Source organism: Pavona decussata, unplaced genomic scaffold (genome assembly GCF_977016875.1).
Source record: "Pavona decussata unplaced genomic scaffold, jaPavDecu1.1 SCAFFOLD_34, whole genome shotgun sequence".
NCBI classification, from domain to species: Eukaryota; Metazoa; Cnidaria; class Anthozoa; order Scleractinia; family Agariciidae; genus Pavona; species Pavona decussata.
The window spans coordinates 1,719,786-1,737,500 of record NW_028145457.1 but is presented as its reverse complement, the minus strand read 5'-3'; the positions used below and the strand labels follow the sequence as shown (position 1 = coordinate 1,737,500).

General features: G+C 38.2%; 2 protein-coding genes across 4 annotated transcripts in view; both read right to left on the bottom strand.

The window, feature by feature from the left end:
- LOC146484408 (matrilin-1-like) overlaps positions 1-1,826 on the bottom strand; it is a 4,218-nt gene extending 2,392 nt beyond the window's left edge. The window contains exons 1-3 of the mRNA XM_085104930.1: positions 1,685-1,826; positions 1,367-1,461; positions 131-481 (exon numbers count right to left, since the gene is read on the bottom strand). Of these exons, the coding sequence (XP_084961056.1) occupies positions 131-481; positions 1,367-1,445 (430 nt within the window). The 5' untranslated portion in view covers positions 1,446-1,461; positions 1,685-1,826. The remainder of the gene's footprint in view (positions 1-130; positions 482-1,366; positions 1,462-1,684) is intronic.
- Positions 1,827-7,808: 5,982 nt separating this feature from the next.
- Positions 7,809-17,610, bottom strand: LOC146484407 (uncharacterized). Of its 3 annotated transcripts, XM_085104923.1 has the most exons (6): positions 17,427-17,581; positions 13,528-13,650; positions 13,139-13,290; positions 10,117-10,338; positions 9,359-9,413; positions 7,809-8,978 (listed from the first exon to the last, which is right to left on the bottom strand). In XM_085104923.1, exons 3-6 carry the CDS (start codon positions 13,241-13,243, stop codon positions 8,275-8,277), a joined length of 1,086 nt encoding a protein of 361 aa, XP_084961049.1. In that variant the 5' UTR covers positions 13,244-13,290; positions 13,528-13,650; positions 17,427-17,581; the 3' UTR covers positions 7,809-8,274. The 3 variants fall into 3 exon arrangements, with proteins under 3 accessions (XP_084961049.1, XP_084961048.1, XP_084961050.1); XM_085104922.1 differs by lacking the exon at positions 13,528-13,650 and having other exon boundaries at positions 17,427-17,610; XM_085104924.1 differs by lacking the exon at positions 13,528-13,650 and having other exon boundaries at positions 17,423-17,581.
- Between the last annotated feature and the right edge of the window lie 105 nt (positions 17,611-17,715).

The following is a 17,715-nucleotide window of genomic DNA, read 5'->3' as shown; positions in this document are numbered from 1 at the left end:
CTATCATTTTGAGGCCTAACGCCCCATTGTGCTGCGTCAGCGCGTTGTTGTTGTTGTTGTTTTTTATTGAGCTCCACGTTTCAATAAATCATTGATTAGAAATGATCTGCACCTCAAGCGAGATACCTACCCTTGTTACTGGCCCTTACTCCGTTTTGTGCATCGAATAGTTTGAAATGTAGAATACCAAAACCAATGTCGAGTCTGCTAGCGGCTCCCTCATAATTAACTCCGTCTATTGCTTTTAACACCGATTCTTGAGATACGTTGTCTTTAAATGTCCTTGCACTGTGAGCGTACTGGCTGAATGATGCCACAGCCACATTTGTCTTGTCCTTTGAAATATCAAAGTGTTTTACCAGGTCCGCGGCAAATGTCTTAGCGATTTGAAATTGCTGCTTTGAAACACTTGCTGAACTATCCAAAAGGATACCCATGTCTACCTTGTTGTGACACTTGAATTCTGCTTCTGCCAAAGAAACTGCGGAAGAGGAGTTTAAGACATGGTCAACCAAGATATTTTGTCTAATGCCCCATTCACACCAAGGCTTAAACACGTTTAAAAGCTGTTAAGTTAAACACAGTTTAAAATTGTTTCCTTCATAAAAGCTGCTTTCGGATTTTTGTTGACTACAAATTTAGCACAAATGAAAGCTTAAGTTAAAGTTTACTTGAATTCTATGTCAAAGCCAATGGTTGAGCTTTCCGTTACCAATTTTCATTTTGTTAAACCTGGTTTAATTAGACATGTTTTGTTGGTGTGGATGGGGCTTTAAGTCAACATCATAAGTCTCCAAATTGACAAAGTCAAAGCAAGAGATATTATAATGTTCGTTTAGTCAAAATCGAGTCAAAGTTATATTCAGAGCCAAAGTATATGCTAGAATACACTAACAATAACATTGACTATCACAACCATCGTAGTTTTGCAGTTATCATCATCATTATCATAATCGCCATCGTCGTTATCACCATCATCATTGTCCTCGTGATCTTTAAGCCGAACTGCACAACTGTCTGTAATGGAATCCATTTCTAACTTTGGTACCATCATTTGTCATCATTTGATGGCGAATTTAATTCACCCATCACTATTATGGAAATCACTGCTCGCGGCTAAAGCTAAGGTAAACATCACGATTTACAGAAAAAATGAAAAGAGTCAACAAGGCCATTTTACTTTTCACGTGAAAGATGGTGATTCATCACAATGTTCACGAAAAATGTCCAGCCTTTACCACCCGCATGTAATCACACAAGTTTACCAATACCACTTTTCCTTGCGTTGGAACCTTAATGCCCCTTTTTTCATTTACTCTAAATGCACTTTTGTCAATTGAAACACAATGTATTCGTAATCTTTTACCTCCTTCAAAGGTTAAGAAGATACCCGCCAAGACACAAATGTTTGCCAGTGAGATCTTCAGAGTTGGTAGTACACTCATGGTTTCCGCGGAAGTGCTGTTATGCAGTGAATATAAGAAAATAACAGCACATATCCGAATTAATGGTTAAAAGGATTGTTTGTTGGACGACAGATGAAGACAACACATAACAATGGATGACCGAACATGTGGAAAGTACATAATATGCTTTAACTAAAAGAGTTGAATAGTTATTCTAAGGACTTGTACAACTGTTTTAAGGAAGGGTAAAATTCTGTAACGCAAATCGTGGCTCAAACCTTTCGTTGACCAGCAAACACAGGATCTTTAGTTTCTGATCGTTGATAAGGTGTCGGGATGTGAATTGTTCTAGTTGTAAGTTCTTATACAAGCCCCACCTGTTGAACCTGTTCAACCGTGAGCTCCAGTGGTCACTCTACTGTTCGTTTTCGTGGTGCTGGCATTACCGAGGTGTCGAAACCAACAACATAATTTAACAATAAACATTTGGACTGTTGTTCATTAAATGTTGTAAAGCCACATCATAGTTTAGCAATTTTGAGAACGGGTTCTTAAAAAAAACCCCGTTACACTAGTTACAAATATATCCAGGGGAAAACGATATTTCTTTTCTGTTATAGTCCGTAATATTAATTAATTTCTGTAATGAATGGACCGGTACAAGTCTCGACTATGATCAAGAAAGGTCGGTCCACCGAAAATTCATTCAAAAAAGCATGGGGATGTATCTTTGTTTTCCATCAAACGTGGTTTCAGTTTCCCTTTTTCGTTCGTGAAAATTTCATCTGTTCAACAAACCCGGGAACGGGTTTGTCATTGGGAACTTATTCAATAAACGTTTTCAACACTAGCTTACAGTTTGGGCCCATTGAATAAAATGCGAGTTCAATAAACATCGTCATCACCTCCTTTCCTGTTTACGACGTTTATTGAACTCGTTTATTTCGTCCATTTTGTCCTGCGCCTTTAAAACAACGTTCCTATCTTGCTCGTGCAGTTGTAAACGATTTTAAGTTGATCCCAACCCAATAGAGTGTTTTCATTCACGTGACTACCGCCATATTGTTTTACTGAAACAAAAGAAAGTATTTGCATAAAAATAGTGTTCAATTCCCAGAGGTTTAGTTTGGGACACCAACATGGCCGCCATTTCTTTGTTTTGGGACACCAACATGGCTGCCGTGACGTCATGTGAAAACACTCCATACTCCGAACACCCTTAGCGTTTTAATATGCGGACATATTTACTGGCAAGAATCTTGCTTTACTCTATGGATGGGAGATGTCAGAGATTCATTTCACACTCTTACGCATGCGCCTTGCACCTAGGGTTTGTCATGAGAGTTAGCATGATGTAACCAATGTCAACTACTGGAGGAAATATAAACATTTTCCTTATTCCTATGGGTATAATCACAAGTTGAAATTTTGACAGATAGAAACACAAACCGTGGGTGTTTCCATTGCAGCTTCGATTTCTCGCAAACTTCTCCGAGTGTTTTTGTTGTACCCTTAAAAAAAGTGCAGCAAATCTTCCTGTCTCCTTTATAAAATAGCCCACAAAAATTACTGTTCTTCGATAGTTACAGAGACAGTTTATAATCACAGAGGGCGCTCACTAGAATCCGTGATTCTACACTTAAAACTTTTGCTTGGATCATGGTTTCGCATATCAAAGTCCTTTCGATTTGTCCATTGTATTGCTTGAACACGTATCCACTTTCTTCTATTCAATCATTTGAACTTACTACAGTGAATATTCCTCTCTAATTGAGATTCTCCCTCCAGCTGTTGATTTCTGTTTCCTTCCTTCAGCCATATCAGCCATAAATCGCAAGGGCTTAACAATAACTTTAAGAAATAAAGCTTTGGTGGCCTTGCACATGTCAGGTTTCAATCCGGTTATTTTTGTCATAAATTCGTCATTGATAGGTTGCTTTATAAGGGAAAGCACGATTAAATGTTAAATCGCACGACTATAATAAGACTTTTTTCTACAACATGCTTTGCATTAACGCGTTGGGTTTTAAATCAAAGAAACTCGAAGGCCCAGCCCACGCTAATACGGATAGACTTGAAAAGGCATCTTTTATTTTGTCCGGGTTAGAGGTGGACGGACCTTTTCTACTCTGGATGGTGTTTTCAGACAGAACCTGCAAGGCAAAAGTATATAGCGTAAACATCAAGAAAGAAAAGTGCGGCTCTCTGAAGGGTTAACAGATTTGAGCGTCAGTGACCCGACAGGGAATGAGACTCCTTGCAAAGCTGCTACCATCTTGAGAGCGGTACGCAAATGATAAAAATGTGGGCGTAAAAAAAAGTATATAACAAATACATTCTAACCTTAATTTTATTGCCGAAATGAAAACAGAACCATCTACCCAAAATATACCTTAAGATTGCTTGGTTAATGGACAATTATTCTACTAGCACGCGTTTGATACAAGATGATAGAAAGCCAACAAGGCCATAATCATCTCGCATCCATTTAGTGATATTTTCTTTTCCCCCTCAATAACTCATATACCATGGCCGCTAAACCAATCAACTAAACTCAGGAATTGTGTTATCCAATGGGTCAGCTTTAGTAATGCTTAATACAAGCACGATCCTATAATCGCTGATTATTGCTCCTGATTACAAGCTAATAAAGCAAAAATCGCCCCACCTCTCAATTCATGTATTATTCCGTTGATCCTTTGATCGTCATACATTTCATCAAGATTGATTTCATCTGTGTAAAAATTTCGCAAGTTTTTCCTTTTAAGTTTTCTTGTTGAAAACCTAGCACTGACGACGCTTGCTCATTTGCTAAAGGCTGAGTTTTTCTCAGAAAGAAAAACTTGTTCATGAACCAATTTATGAATAACGAAAAACGCGTTCACCTTTACGCACGAAGGAAAAAGAATATAGAAAACTTGCTCGTGTTTAGAAGGTTAGCGGTGTTGTTATCAGTCATGACGGAAAACTGATACAAAAACTAACCAAAAATTGGTCAGGAACATATTCTTCACACACCAACGAGTGAAATTTGTCACCAATCTTGTCGAGGAAAACTTGCACGAATGGTATCAGCGTTTAAAAAACTCTCCTCGACAGTCTTTTTAGATTCCGAGGGCTAAGGTAAGGTGACTGAAAATAAAGAAGAAGAAACCGCCTACAAAAGTAAAGACATCATCGACTGGCTAGTCACGTGACTAGCTGGACTAATTAGTCCAAAGGAAAATTTGAGCTCAGTAATCCCACTTAGTGCAAAGAACTGGTCTTTCGAAATAATACCTACTGATGAACCAGCTTTCGAACTTAGTTAATTATCCTCAGAGTGTAATGTCAAACTGAAACTGTAGGTTTAATGAACACATCACGATCCAATAATTCACTATGAATTATAAGAAAGTTATTGTTCAAGATTCAGGGACCGCGAAGGGGGGAGGGGCTGGTGGGCTTTAGTTCCCCCTCCCCACTTTTTGGATTAACGGTTAAAAAATATTTTATTTTACTTAACTATATCCGTCACTTACAGGAACAACTTACCTTACATATTATTAATTGTATTAAGGACGGTGCCTACTAATATCGAAGAATTTATGTGCGGTTTATCACTATACAGAAAAAGCAGATCTTAGCAAGGGCTATTTGATTCCAAAAACAAAATTGGGGGTTACCACGCACTTTCAAGCAACAATAATCCCAAAACGCAGTAAAATACAAAGCAATGTTTGACGTTTTTTTTCCATATTGAAGCTTTATTATCTCTGAAAAATGCATGGTTACCCCCATTTTCTTTTTGGATACCAAGAGCACTTACTAAGTTCTGCTTTCTCCGCATAGTTTTAAACCGCCTAAAAATATTCCTGTATTAGTAGGCACCACCCACAGGAAACCCGAGTATCTCGAGATGAGCAGAACGTATGCGCAGTAACAAAAGTAGGCACCGTCCTTAAGGTTTTCTCCGAGACACCCGACAATTTCACCCGACAGTTTGTCGTTAGTTTTGCTGCTGAACGGACGACTAGCTTTCAAACGCGAAATAATGCAATTTCAGCTGTTGTTTCTATTCTCATTCGTTGTTGCGTATCAAGAAATGGTCTATTGTTCCGGCGGGTATTGTGCCGTTAGACAATAGTCCTTTTGCCCTTGGTAGCACTGAGGGACTTTGGTCGAAGCTAAGCGGAAAAGCTCACAACTGATCGGGAAATTGTCGGCGTGACAATTTAGCTGTATTGGGGGAGTGGGCAGAGCAAATTTGCACTCGTCAGGTCAATTTTCACTGGTGTACCCCAAGGAAAATTGACCACCGGTGCGCGCATACGCGCATCGGACTGATTAGAAAGTCGAGAGTTAAAACAACAACAAAAAAATGTCCGCATGTGTCTCATTCAGATCGACCACCTCTCTCTTAATAAAATGCCTGGTATTACTCGAAGCACTAAAACATTTATATTTTATTGCGCGTAATCGAAAGCTGAGTGGCGATCAGATGAACAATGCCAGGTGTATGACTTTGAGGCGCTCAGCTGTGCTAATGGGTCTGTGTATCAATCATCGAATTGGAATTTGGACATTTCTCCTTCTTAAAATAAACCTTATGCTAGCTGATTACATTTGATGATTAAGAATATTCTGATCAAGCATTTTTCCTTGTTTTCACCGAAACGAGTGAATATTTGAAACGGAGAACTATGCACAGCTGCGGTCATTCTGGATCATTCGATCCCGCTGTCATAACGAAGAAAGAAGCACATATGATTTACGGAAACATGAAAAACGAAACTGGGTCTTCACAAGCTGTAGGCTTTCGCAAGAAAACAAGTCGAAAATTTAACGGAGCAAAATGAACGCCAAAACGCTGGCACAAAAGCCACTGAAAACGTGTGGACACCCAGCACGTCTCCCCGATCTGGGCAACGGGCGACGACACATTCGACCGCGCGCCAAGGAAGAGGCTATTATTTCGAGGGATTTGGAATTGAGTTTAGGGCAAACAGCAAAAATGACCAGGTGGGCATTTTGTCTTACATTTGCGCGCGCTGTTTTCAGTTTCCCAGTAAAATTGAGTAGTTTTGCGTTAGCATCAAAGGCCTTAATTATTTTGCACTATTCTCATTTATGTACTTATTTTTTCAAGAAAACATAAACACGAATCTCACAAAGGTCGTTTGCCGTAAACGCAATTCTTAGTCTATTGCTGTTATTGTTGTGATGATGATATGAAACATAATTAAATAAACCTGTTTATTAATTTGAGTTAATGTTTAATACACAATTTAGCGGTGAGCTATAACACCAAACATATCCACACGTTAGTCGTTCTTCTTGGTCTGTGTTATGGTCTGCATGCACTGCAAGATATATCCTAGCGAAACCTCGTGCTTTAGCAGGCGTACCGAGATATTGAAACCCTTAATTTCTCCGTTTACTGTTGTTGCGTTCAGTACCTAATTGCGCATGTGAATAGCCCCGTGGATCATTGAATAATGCAATTCCAGGGATTTGATTGGCTTAGCGGGCATGGTAGACTGTTCACAGCCCCCCTATTTTTCCGTGGGATTCTCGAGACCGGTACGCTTCGGTATAAGCGAGCGCGATCTGGGGAGAGTGTCTAAACTACCGAGGGGAGGGGAGCGGAGTTGGGAGGCGGTGGGTTTTTCGCTTCCCCTCCCCCACTATAATAACACCCACTTCCGCTCCCCTCGGTAGTTTAGACACTCTCCCCAGATCGCGCTCGCTTATATAAACAAAGATGGCGGCGGTTCCATGGAAGCCTACCGGTCTCGAGAATCCCACGGAAAAATAGGGGGGGGGGGGGGGGGGGGCTGTGAACAGTCTACGGGCATGGTATATGAGCCATTATTCCATGACCATTAGATTGCCGTCTGGTGGTTCTTGTAAAGCGAAGTCAGCAAGATCTAGCTAAATTTCTTGATTGTTTTTAATAAAACAATTATTCCACTCACGCTTGATGGAAATTAGGTGATTACAGGAAACTCGACGTTACGCGCCTCCGCATTGGCTATCATCTCATATCCAACGCGCGCTCGTAGAATAATTGTTAATTATTATTAAGTGTCGATGGGATGCTAAAATCAGGAGGTGCAGGAAATCAGGAAAAGACGACTACGGCCACAAACCCAAGACCGATTGAAATCCTAGTTCGAAAAAGCAAACCATGATACCTAATCCTTCACTATAGCTTTGAGTTAATACTGAGAGCCGTAATGTTTACTATAAGAATTGGCTTTGTTTAAAATCAGCCAAAATCTGGGACGGACGGACGATGGTAAACAGAGAAAAAATAAGCCAGTTATTATCGAATCCCTCCCCCCACCCCCGATATTTTCCTTCTTTCTTGGGGTCCGTTTCTTGAAACCCCCGAAGAAAAGTTATTTCTAACACCGAATGTGTCTTTTTCAGTCCTGTTTTTTAATCGATTGACTCAGTACTCCACTGCAAACTAGACTGTTCCTTTAACCTTAAAACGTTTATGAGTACTGTACACTAACAGTTTCTTGGCCCCCAATTGTTTCTGGAACTCTTGAGAGGCGCACGGCAGGAAATTTAAATATCCACACCAATCTGTTACTTAAGCACATTCTGCCTACATCCCGATGCCTTGTGTTTTAAGATGGGTCGTATTTATAAAAAATAAAATAAATGAAATAAAATCGTACCATGCAAAATTAACTAACAGAAAGGAAATGTGTTTCGCTTCCTGCCATAATGCAAACCTAAGAAATTCGCCTTACTTTCGGTCAAAGTTATTGTAGATATTTTCACTGTTACTCTCAGTCCTTTGATCAGTTGTTAGGCAATCCATTGAACACAACGAAAGTTTAACCTGCGATAATTAAACAGGAAAGAAATGATGTTAAGGTACTGCCGTATGCTGATGTTGTGAGGTATTTGTTTCATCAGCGGAATGGCTTCGCAAATGCTTAGTCAAGTAACAAGACTGTCTAAAACACTTAAGACAATGACGACATTGGTAAGGTCTCTCGCCAGTGTGAGTTCGCAGGTGAATCTTCAGATGACTTGACTGACCAAACTTCTTTAGACACTGAGGGCACTGGAAAGGCTTTTCACCAGTATGAGTCCGCATATGCGTGCTCAGAGCTGACGAGTGAGAAAACCCCTTCGTGCAAAAGCCACACTGAAACGGCTTTTCTCCGTTATGTATTCGCACATGAAGGGTCAAGTGACTTGATTGTCCGAACGTCTTAGGGCACTGCGGACATTTGTATGGCTTCTCACCAGTATGAACACGCTTGTGAGTGGTCAAGTGACTTGATTGGTTGAAGGATTTGTGACAATGTGAACACGTGAAAGGCTTCTCCCCAGTATGAATCCGAAGATGAGTTGTAAGAGAGGTGGACGATGCATATTCCTTTGCACACACAGGGCATTTAAGTGGATCAATTTCTGGATGGGTGCGGAGGTGTGAAGCAAGTTGATTTGGACAGGAAAACTGTACACGGCACTGTGGACACTGCAGTAGGTGCTGTTGCTGCTGTTGAGCAATACTTTCCACAGACACGCTGTTCCCTACCTTCCCTGTGTTACCCAAAACAGTGCCTGGGGTAGAGAAAAAAATCAAGACGAATATAAATACAAAACTGTTTGACAAACTAAAATAAATTTACTAAAAGTTACCTACAAAGTTTAAAAGTTACCTAGCATACATTTCAAAGCTACGGTACGAAATCTTAGTTCTTGTGACGAACTATGCCTGCATGTATCATTGATGTTGTTTCTGGCGTATTAATTAGTAATAATTTTTTGTAGTTATTAGCTGTTTGTTAACACGCACGTAAAAATGTACGCTGCTTGTATATATCGCCAAATAGCATATGCAGTTGGGTGTCAGTTTTCATGTCGAATGACTGCTCGCAGTATGTTTCTAATATTCGTTATTAAATAACCGTTTTATCAAAAGCTGCCGTTACACTGCTTACCCGCAGGTTCAGTCATCAGAGCTCCGTTCTCAACACATTGCATGGAAGCACTTTGCTAAAATAAAAAAAAGTAAGACAAATTGTGATGATCTGTTCTTGCGAGTACAATATCAACATCCTGGACTTACAAATATTTCCTAGAGCTACCTGATTTTGAATAGCCTGCGCAGCAGGCGTAATCAGGGAAAAGGAGGGGAGCGAGAAAAAATGAGAAAAAAAATGGAAGTCCCTCCTGTTTTCTCTCACTTTTTGTCGCTCCCCCTCTGCCTCCCTGATTGTGCCTACCGCGCAGGCTGTATTTTGTGTAGACGTTCAGTATAATCAAACCTTTACATAAATGACATGCCCCTGAAGCTACTTCAACGAAACAGCCACAAACTCACTTCATGTACAGCGATGGGGCCGTGGGGCTGTTTGTTCAAACAATGTGTTTTCCGAAATCCAAAGGACATGACTTTCCATCTTCCCTTCACATAACACATCACATGCCACATTTCACTCACTTTCAACTTTTCTTTTTCAAAAAATTGAATTAAGAAATATAAAGGTACAAGTAAGTTGTTGAGAACAGGACCATTTTTCTACCAACTAGTTTTTTTTTTTTAAATATTTTATGAATATAAATATATTCAATGATCATAAGCTGCATATTAAACATCGTATGAATATGACTTTCCCTGAAACTTAAGAATAAAACATGGCTATGTTGTTTCAGTACAAGGTTCCAAACAGGTTGCCATCCAGTGATGGGTACTAACACAATCATTTGCCTGTGAACAGTTTGTCCTGTCTTCTCTCTTGCATTTAGGAACACACTTTGTCCTACGAGTGTGGTCTTGGTTTCGTTTTATTTCACATGGGACAGACAGCACAACACCTGTACTCTCCTGTGGACGATCTACTTGGAAATTACAGGACTTTTTGGCATCTTGAACTTGCTTAGAATGAACATCCGTGTCCAAGGAATTTTGATTACTTCCCTGAAGAAAATAAAAACACTTTTAAAAGCTGTAAACATTCACTGGAGAAAAACAACAATACCAACAACAAACACTTGTCCTGTAATAAAGGATTAACTTTCACTTTCTCAAATATGTCAGTTTTACGTTTCGTAATTTTGCCCAAAACTTACAAACAAGTTACTTGTAAACAACAACGAAAGTGTGCTCAGGGTGGTGACAAATGACTTGAATGTTGACAAATACACCTGTAGGATGGGGTAGTTATCTACACGAGAAAACACTACTTTGACTTATTGCACTTAATGTCAGTGATCACAAGTTTTCTGTGTACTCTTTATAGGAAATGGTATAAATTTACCCAAACTATAAGATTACACTGTAATGTACCGATATATTTGTAACGGGAAATCATATTCAACCAGAAGTCTTTGTGAAATTTTGAACTTGCTTAGACTTAGGGTTATTGGAGACCATGCTTTCTGGGTGTCATGGCGTATGTGCTAAGTAAAGTTTATTGTTGTGTTTATGTTTGAGTTCAATCCATGTCTTTTCATATGCCATCTATCTGCAATGATTACAAACACTGTCCGGAATACAAAAACTTTCAAACATGTCTACCCTTTTCACAAATAATTTTGCAACCTGTACCTACCCATAAATGCTAACAAGCAGAACAGTCACTCCCAATCTTAAAGGAATTTCTTGTTTTATCAAATTGTTTATAGATGCTATGTCATAAATGAATAAATGTGAATGAGAAAGAGTAAAGCCATTTATTAATGTTATCACAATTATAATAATATTGTCATGGGAAGAACAGTAATCAGATCAGATCAACTCTATAATGCTATTAAGTAAGTTTGGTTTTCTGGTGGCTGAAAAATGAGAGAAACTGAAAACGTTTTTCTCACACAGGACTGGGAGTATGGGTTTGAGTGTGCGGGGTCACATGGCGTTTCAGGGTTCGGTTGTTTTTGTTGCCTCACGTCATTGCCTGGCCTGCCCCACATGGGTTTTTGGGTTGTTGCAGGTTTCAAGTAGTACCTTAGTTAGGTTATTCTTGTACATGTATCTAGGCTCAATTTCATGTCAGCTGTGTATTTGCTTTTTTTTAAGCTGTGATTTTTTTATTTGTGGTGTTGATGTAATAAAGGTCAGGTTGCATGGTCAGCTTGGCATGACTCCCAGTTGTGTGTGAGAAGATAAAGCTACATGTTTAATAACTGACGTGACACAACATAGTTTGGTGTCAGCAAAGATAACCATTTCAAATTTCACTACAAAACCGGTAATACCATGTGTTTGGATGAGTTTATCTTTAATTTTGTGCTTTTTCAAGGTTGTTATGGATGGGTAACAAAAGATGTGAAACCCAGAAATTCAATCACTAACGATATTTATTACATTAAAACAACAACTGATGAAAATTTACAATGGGAGCGATTACTAGTCACAAACTATAACAAATCTATTCTTGATTTAAAATTTATCTAGTCCACTGGCACAGCTCTTTCCTTGCCTTGACCAAACTCTTGATGAAACACTGCAACAGCACTGAAAATTCCACCTCCAGTCACTACAATAAAACTTACAATCACTCGGGAAATAACTTCTCTTATCACTTGTCACAGAATGTCACTTTCCAAATCACAGGGAACTGAAGTCCCTAATCACACACAACGATACTGGCTAGAGAACTACTTATAGAGTTATCAGAGAAACTCTAGAAGTTTCTAAGCTCAGCTGTTCTTGAATATAAGAATAACTCTATTTTTAACAATGCTGAGTCATGAATTCTAGATTATTCCAACAGCTAATGCTTTGCATGGCTAATCTTGAACATTGTCGAACTTTCTCCATACTCCTGACTAGTCTAATAACATGAGAACACTCAATAAATTTTTTGACATTTCTAGTAATAATTACAGACTGATACATGTACTCCTAACAAGGTAGATATGTAAGGTGGAATTATTAGATTGGAAAGCACTGACTGGGGACTGTGTGGTTCACAAGAAATCCAGTGCCCATTTTGAAAGGTACTCTTAACCAGTGTGTCAACAGAATTTTAACTAGCAGTGGTTCAATGTTTAAAATGACTTATTTGAAGTCATATAATCTCAGTTTACATTAATGAGCACCATGCTAAAAAGTAACATCGTTGATTTCGTTCTGGTCTGTCAACATGTTGGTTAAGTGGAAATAATGTACACTTCAAGTAATACTAATTTTCCAGCTTAAACAAGAATATGATAAGATTTGAAGCTTATATTATTATTGTAAAGTTCTCCTCGTTATTGATCTAAACAATCTTCAAGTGAATTCAACTCAAAACCTCAATCTAACCTCAATCCAATGGTTACTGTCATTACATAAATTCATGCATTTACAAATTTGAGAGGTTTCCTGATATGAACCTTTCTGCTATTGAGCAAAATCCATGATTCTAATTTATCTACAGCTGTATTCTTATTTTTTTACATCCTTTTTCTCTGTGTAACACCTTCTTTCAACCTGACCTGCATGTTGCCTTATGATAGACTTGAAAAAAGCTGGAACTAAAGAGATAAGAAAAATGAAAAAATGTAATATGACTTTTGGAATGGTGAATTATACAATCTGGAGGTCTGTCAAATTGTCACAAGCCTAACACACGAGCGATTACCGGTAACATAATCGAATGAAAATTCAGGTATCAGATTAAGCCCCATTTTGACTAAAGCATTCTTCATTTGAAGAGTTCATTATAACAATGATCAACTTCAAATTTTATTCTTGATATGATACTTGACTTGGCTTTACTGTAACAGTTACAAACCTTATTAAGTTGGCTTTGCCATTTACATTCTCCTGTAGCTGGATTGATGTAATATAGAACTTTTCCAGACTTTGTTGTGTGAGGGATCCACTGTGATCCATCCATTGTGCAAAGGTGATAGCTTCTTCTTCTCTAGTTCAGTCAAACTCCACCTGGCAAAAAACAAATTCTTTTAGCATTTAACTAAGCCAGAGCCCAACAAGGACATTTCTGGAAAATTTAACAACATTCACAGTTAAATTTAACAACATTCATGTGGTGTTTTAAGAACATCCACAATGTTAAAACACTACATGTCAAGTGGATTCTGTGTTACATTCAACATTACTGCATGCATTTGACTGACAAGAAAGTCAAACGAAAGTCAAAAATTTGATAAACATCCTTGCCATGTTGTTGCCATTGAAAAACCAAGGACATGTCATACTAAATGTGCCAAATTATCAAGGAAGTGAGTGGCTTCTGCAAAAGCAGGGGTGTTGTTAACTGTGCACCCATACACAGGTGTGTACCTGAAAAATATCAAGGATTGAAAAAACAAAAACAACAACAACAACCACAAGAAAGAATAACAAAACTAACCAAAAGTATTAATATACAGCAATACAGTGCAATCCAGATTTTTCAAACTCTTGATTAACCAGATCTCCAGATAACTTTAGTGAGAGGTAGCTTTCATTGGATTTGCTTCACTCAAATACTATAATTTTATCCCCTAATTTCTCAAACCTTGATGACTCAAAATCGCCAAAAACACAAACCAATTCTTGGTTCCCTTGGGTGCAACTGACCATCAATAACCTGAACCTTTGAAGATTTTGAAATTAATCACGTGTCAGTCTCTATTTGATACTGAGCCTCTAACTGCCAAGGACATACTGGTGGCAGATTATACACCCCAGAACATTTGCAAAAAGAAGCCCAAAAGTGTGACCACTTTTAATTAATGGCATTCTTTTGTGTGGATAATATTCAATCAAAAGCTGAGGACAACTTCAAGAAAAAAAATTAAAAACTGCAAATCTTGTGTGGCATACAAAGAAAGTTTTCTATGGATGCCAACATTTCCAAATGAAGAGTTCAGCTATTCTTTCAGTAATTTATTAATGCACATCCTTGAGTTCTCTTTGGTGCCTAACAAAGATACTGCTAATAAACACCTTAAAAATAAATTTAGTGTAGAACTTTGTTTATAACATTCATGCATTGCCTAATGTTATCATGTGCTATTGAGTCTGTCTGTTTTATAAACACAAAAGTATGTAATTGAGCAGTACTGATGAATTGACTTCAGTTCTGTAACAATATCCTACATGTATATGCTAAGACTGTGTTTCACAGGCACCATCCCACATATTTAAATAGTAGATTCTACAATCTTGTCATCAATACCATTGTCCTGTGACCAAAATTAACAAATCAAGACCATCTAAAAAAACTCCTATGCACATTATAGGATTTATTCTACTAACTGTTGGTTTCTGGGGCCCTATTAGGGTCCGTTTAGAAATTAGAAATTTCAGAAGGACTTAATTCACAAAAAGGGCCCAACATATTCCAGCTTCTTATACAGCACATAAAGAATTAATGATAAATTAGTTATAGAAAATTACATGGAATATATTATGCGTATAGAATGGTCCTTGAAAAATAATGGGTATCGGCAAATTTTTGATGAGTCTCGAAATCTCAGTGTCTCAAACTAGAGTCTCAGAATCTTGAAGTTGCAAAAAATAAAGCAGGTCTCAGAATCTTGTGATTTGAAATTTAGTCTCAGAGTCTTGCTAGCAAGCCAAGCAAAATTTTAGTCTGAATAAACCACCATAAATCAACCACAACAAAACAAAGAATAATAATTATTGTAACAAATGGCTCAACCTCCCTTTCGCTTGTGGTTTGGATAAATGCTGCCCATAAATTGCTATTTTCTTCCTGCCAGGCTGTCAGTCCAGAACACAATAGATAGCTAAAAATCTGGCTATAAATGAAGCTAAATCGAGAGTATGTGACCTTCAAAACTACAATAAAAGACGTGAGACCTGTTATTTCATAAGTAACTAACCTGGCTCTGATAAGTACATGTACAGCTGTAGTTGCATGTTAACTTTAATACGAAACCAACCGGTTCTGTTTTATCAAGAAATCATTTATAGTACGAGACATACAGTAGGGTGCTGTAAAAGTCTAGCTCTTGGATTTCTAGAACACAATTTGTCTTGTGCTTGGATTTTTGAATTGTTGTTTCTCTGAGTCTTGGATTTTAAATGAGGGCCTTGGTATCTCAGCAAGGCTTGGATTTTAAAAATACTTAACTCCTTATATTGAGACATCAATGGAAATGTTTTATAAGTTTCCTAGTGGAGAACAATTAACTTTAAAAATAATATGACCATCTTCACAAGAGTATTCAATATCAAATCTCTTTATCATGAGAGTAGCCTTCCAGACTGAAATTTGAGCATCATATTTGACCCACTTCTATGAATTGTGTACACTAACCTACCTTTAGTTTATCATTTATTTTGTCCATCAGGTGGCTGGCTTTGTCACGTTTTTGTCCTGAAACCCACCTGATATCTGTAACATTGGGAGCTGGGTGGTCGCTGGTGGGAATACAACTGACTCTAACTTGACACAATTATATACACAAATCCTGTTTTGAGCTCCAAGTAAATTTGTAGAACATTGGACTCTGGTTACAAACAGTTTCATATTTGGTTTCACAAAATCCCATAGAAAATAGGATATCAGGCTGTGATTCTCACAATAACACTATGCTATAACTTATTGTCATTGTCTTGCAAGCCCTGATGAACTGTTGTTGCCTGATGGGAATCTCTTTACAGTCGAACCTGTATATAACAGCCCTGTATTAAGCGGCCACCCTCTATTAAGCGGCCAGTTCTTAAAGTCCCGATTGTTTGCTCAAAACAACGCTGTATTTGTTACCTGTATTAGGCAGCCACCTCTATTAAGTGGCCGCGGCCACCCTGTAGCAGTCCTATGTTTGTCTTTCTCTGTTATTTTTACCTGTATTAAGCGGCCACCCTTGAATGGAAACTAAACCATATGTTATTTTATGCGGTATTTTATTGTGTTTAAAATACGATCCAGCATCACTATAAAGAAATAGCATGTACAAAGCTACTGTAAGCTGATACTTGGCCGTTCAATATAGTTAACACTTTTCAGATGTCCACAATGTGCTGAAGTACAGTACCATGTCATGAAGGCTAAAAAAAAGTTTGTTTTGAATATGCTTCACTCTTTAGCAAGAAATTCCTCTTTAATTAACTTGTTCTTCAACCATATGACATTGAATATTGAGCGTAACAACTATGAAATGACGGAATGAGATATTTTGTTGTGAACTGTAAGTCATAGGAATAGAGCACTGTATACCGTAGGAGAGTAGAGGACAATTTATTGTATAGTATTTTTACACAATGTTAAGTATATTATACCGTTAAGTTACAAGTTGGCACTGAACTTTGTTTAAAGTATTGATCACTTGAAAGAGTTTTGATTGTCCTATTGTTTCCTTGCATGAAGTGTTTTTGTATGATACGCCATTAAAATTGACATAAGACCACGCCCAGTGAGTATTTTTAGTGATCCTGTATTAAGCGGCCACCTGTATTAAGCGGCCAGTTACTCAAGTCCCGAGGGTGGCCGTTATATACAGGTTCGACTGTAGTTACAGAAACTGGTACCAGATTTAAACTTACCACACAAAATTATCATGACCCATGACATGTCCTGGGAATTATTTCAAATGTTCTCTTGAGTATTAGATTGGCCATCTGGTTCATATAGTTACTGAATGTTTCTATGAATGTTCTTGTACGAATACTGGTATGGCGAGAAGAACTTTATGCTGAATCTATCAAAATAATCTTTGTGAAATTAAGTCATCAGAAAGTTACACCAGTATGATGAGTGAGTGAGTGTTCACACCCCAGGATACGTACTAAGCTTGAAATCTGGCACAAATGATCCCTTATTTATACACAGATAACACATAACAGTTTATTCAGAAAGAGGCAACAAAATACAGGTTTAAAACACTTCCAGAAGGCGAGTGAAAGGGTGGTATTTTTGCTGGTATTTTACCGTAGTGATGCCGTGATTTCTTTATATGAAGCACAAGCCTTCACTAGTGAAGCTAGAATTAATCAAAATAATAAGGCAAGAGCGTAAATCGTGCTATCAGTCCCAAATCTATTATAACCGAATTTCCTTTGTGTCCATGAAGTTGAGCTGAAGTGAAAATAACTGAAATACCTACTTGTTTTAGACGACAGGTTTTGACCCCAGACAGCAGAGGATCCAGATATTGTTCAGGACTTCCAAAAAAATGGCGCTTTATAAGCTATGTTTTCACTGAAATCAGGCAAAGACCGAATTCCCTCCCGCCCTGATTTAATTGCTTCTCCGTCTGTCAGCCATTGTTGTGCATGTTATCGATGTTGCCTTCAATCTCGTACCCAGAGTCTTCAGGCTTTTTGGTCAGCGGGGCAACGCCGGGAAGACTCTGGGGACATCAAATTTTATCACCGCAGGATTTCTGCGGTAAA

Coding starts and splice junctions, on each gene's coding strand:
- LOC146484407 (XM_085104922.1), bottom strand. CDS start 13,243: ATGGATGGATCACAGTGGATCCCTCACACAACAAAGTCTGGAAAAGTT. Junction 10,339..13,138: donor GGCAAAGCCAACTTAATAAG/GTTTGTAACTGT, acceptor TATTTTCTTCAG/GGAAGTAATCAAAATTCCTT. Junction 9,414..10,116: donor GTTCACAGGCAAATGATTGT/GTTAGTACCCAT, acceptor TTTTTATTTTAG/CAAAGTGCTTCCATGCAATG.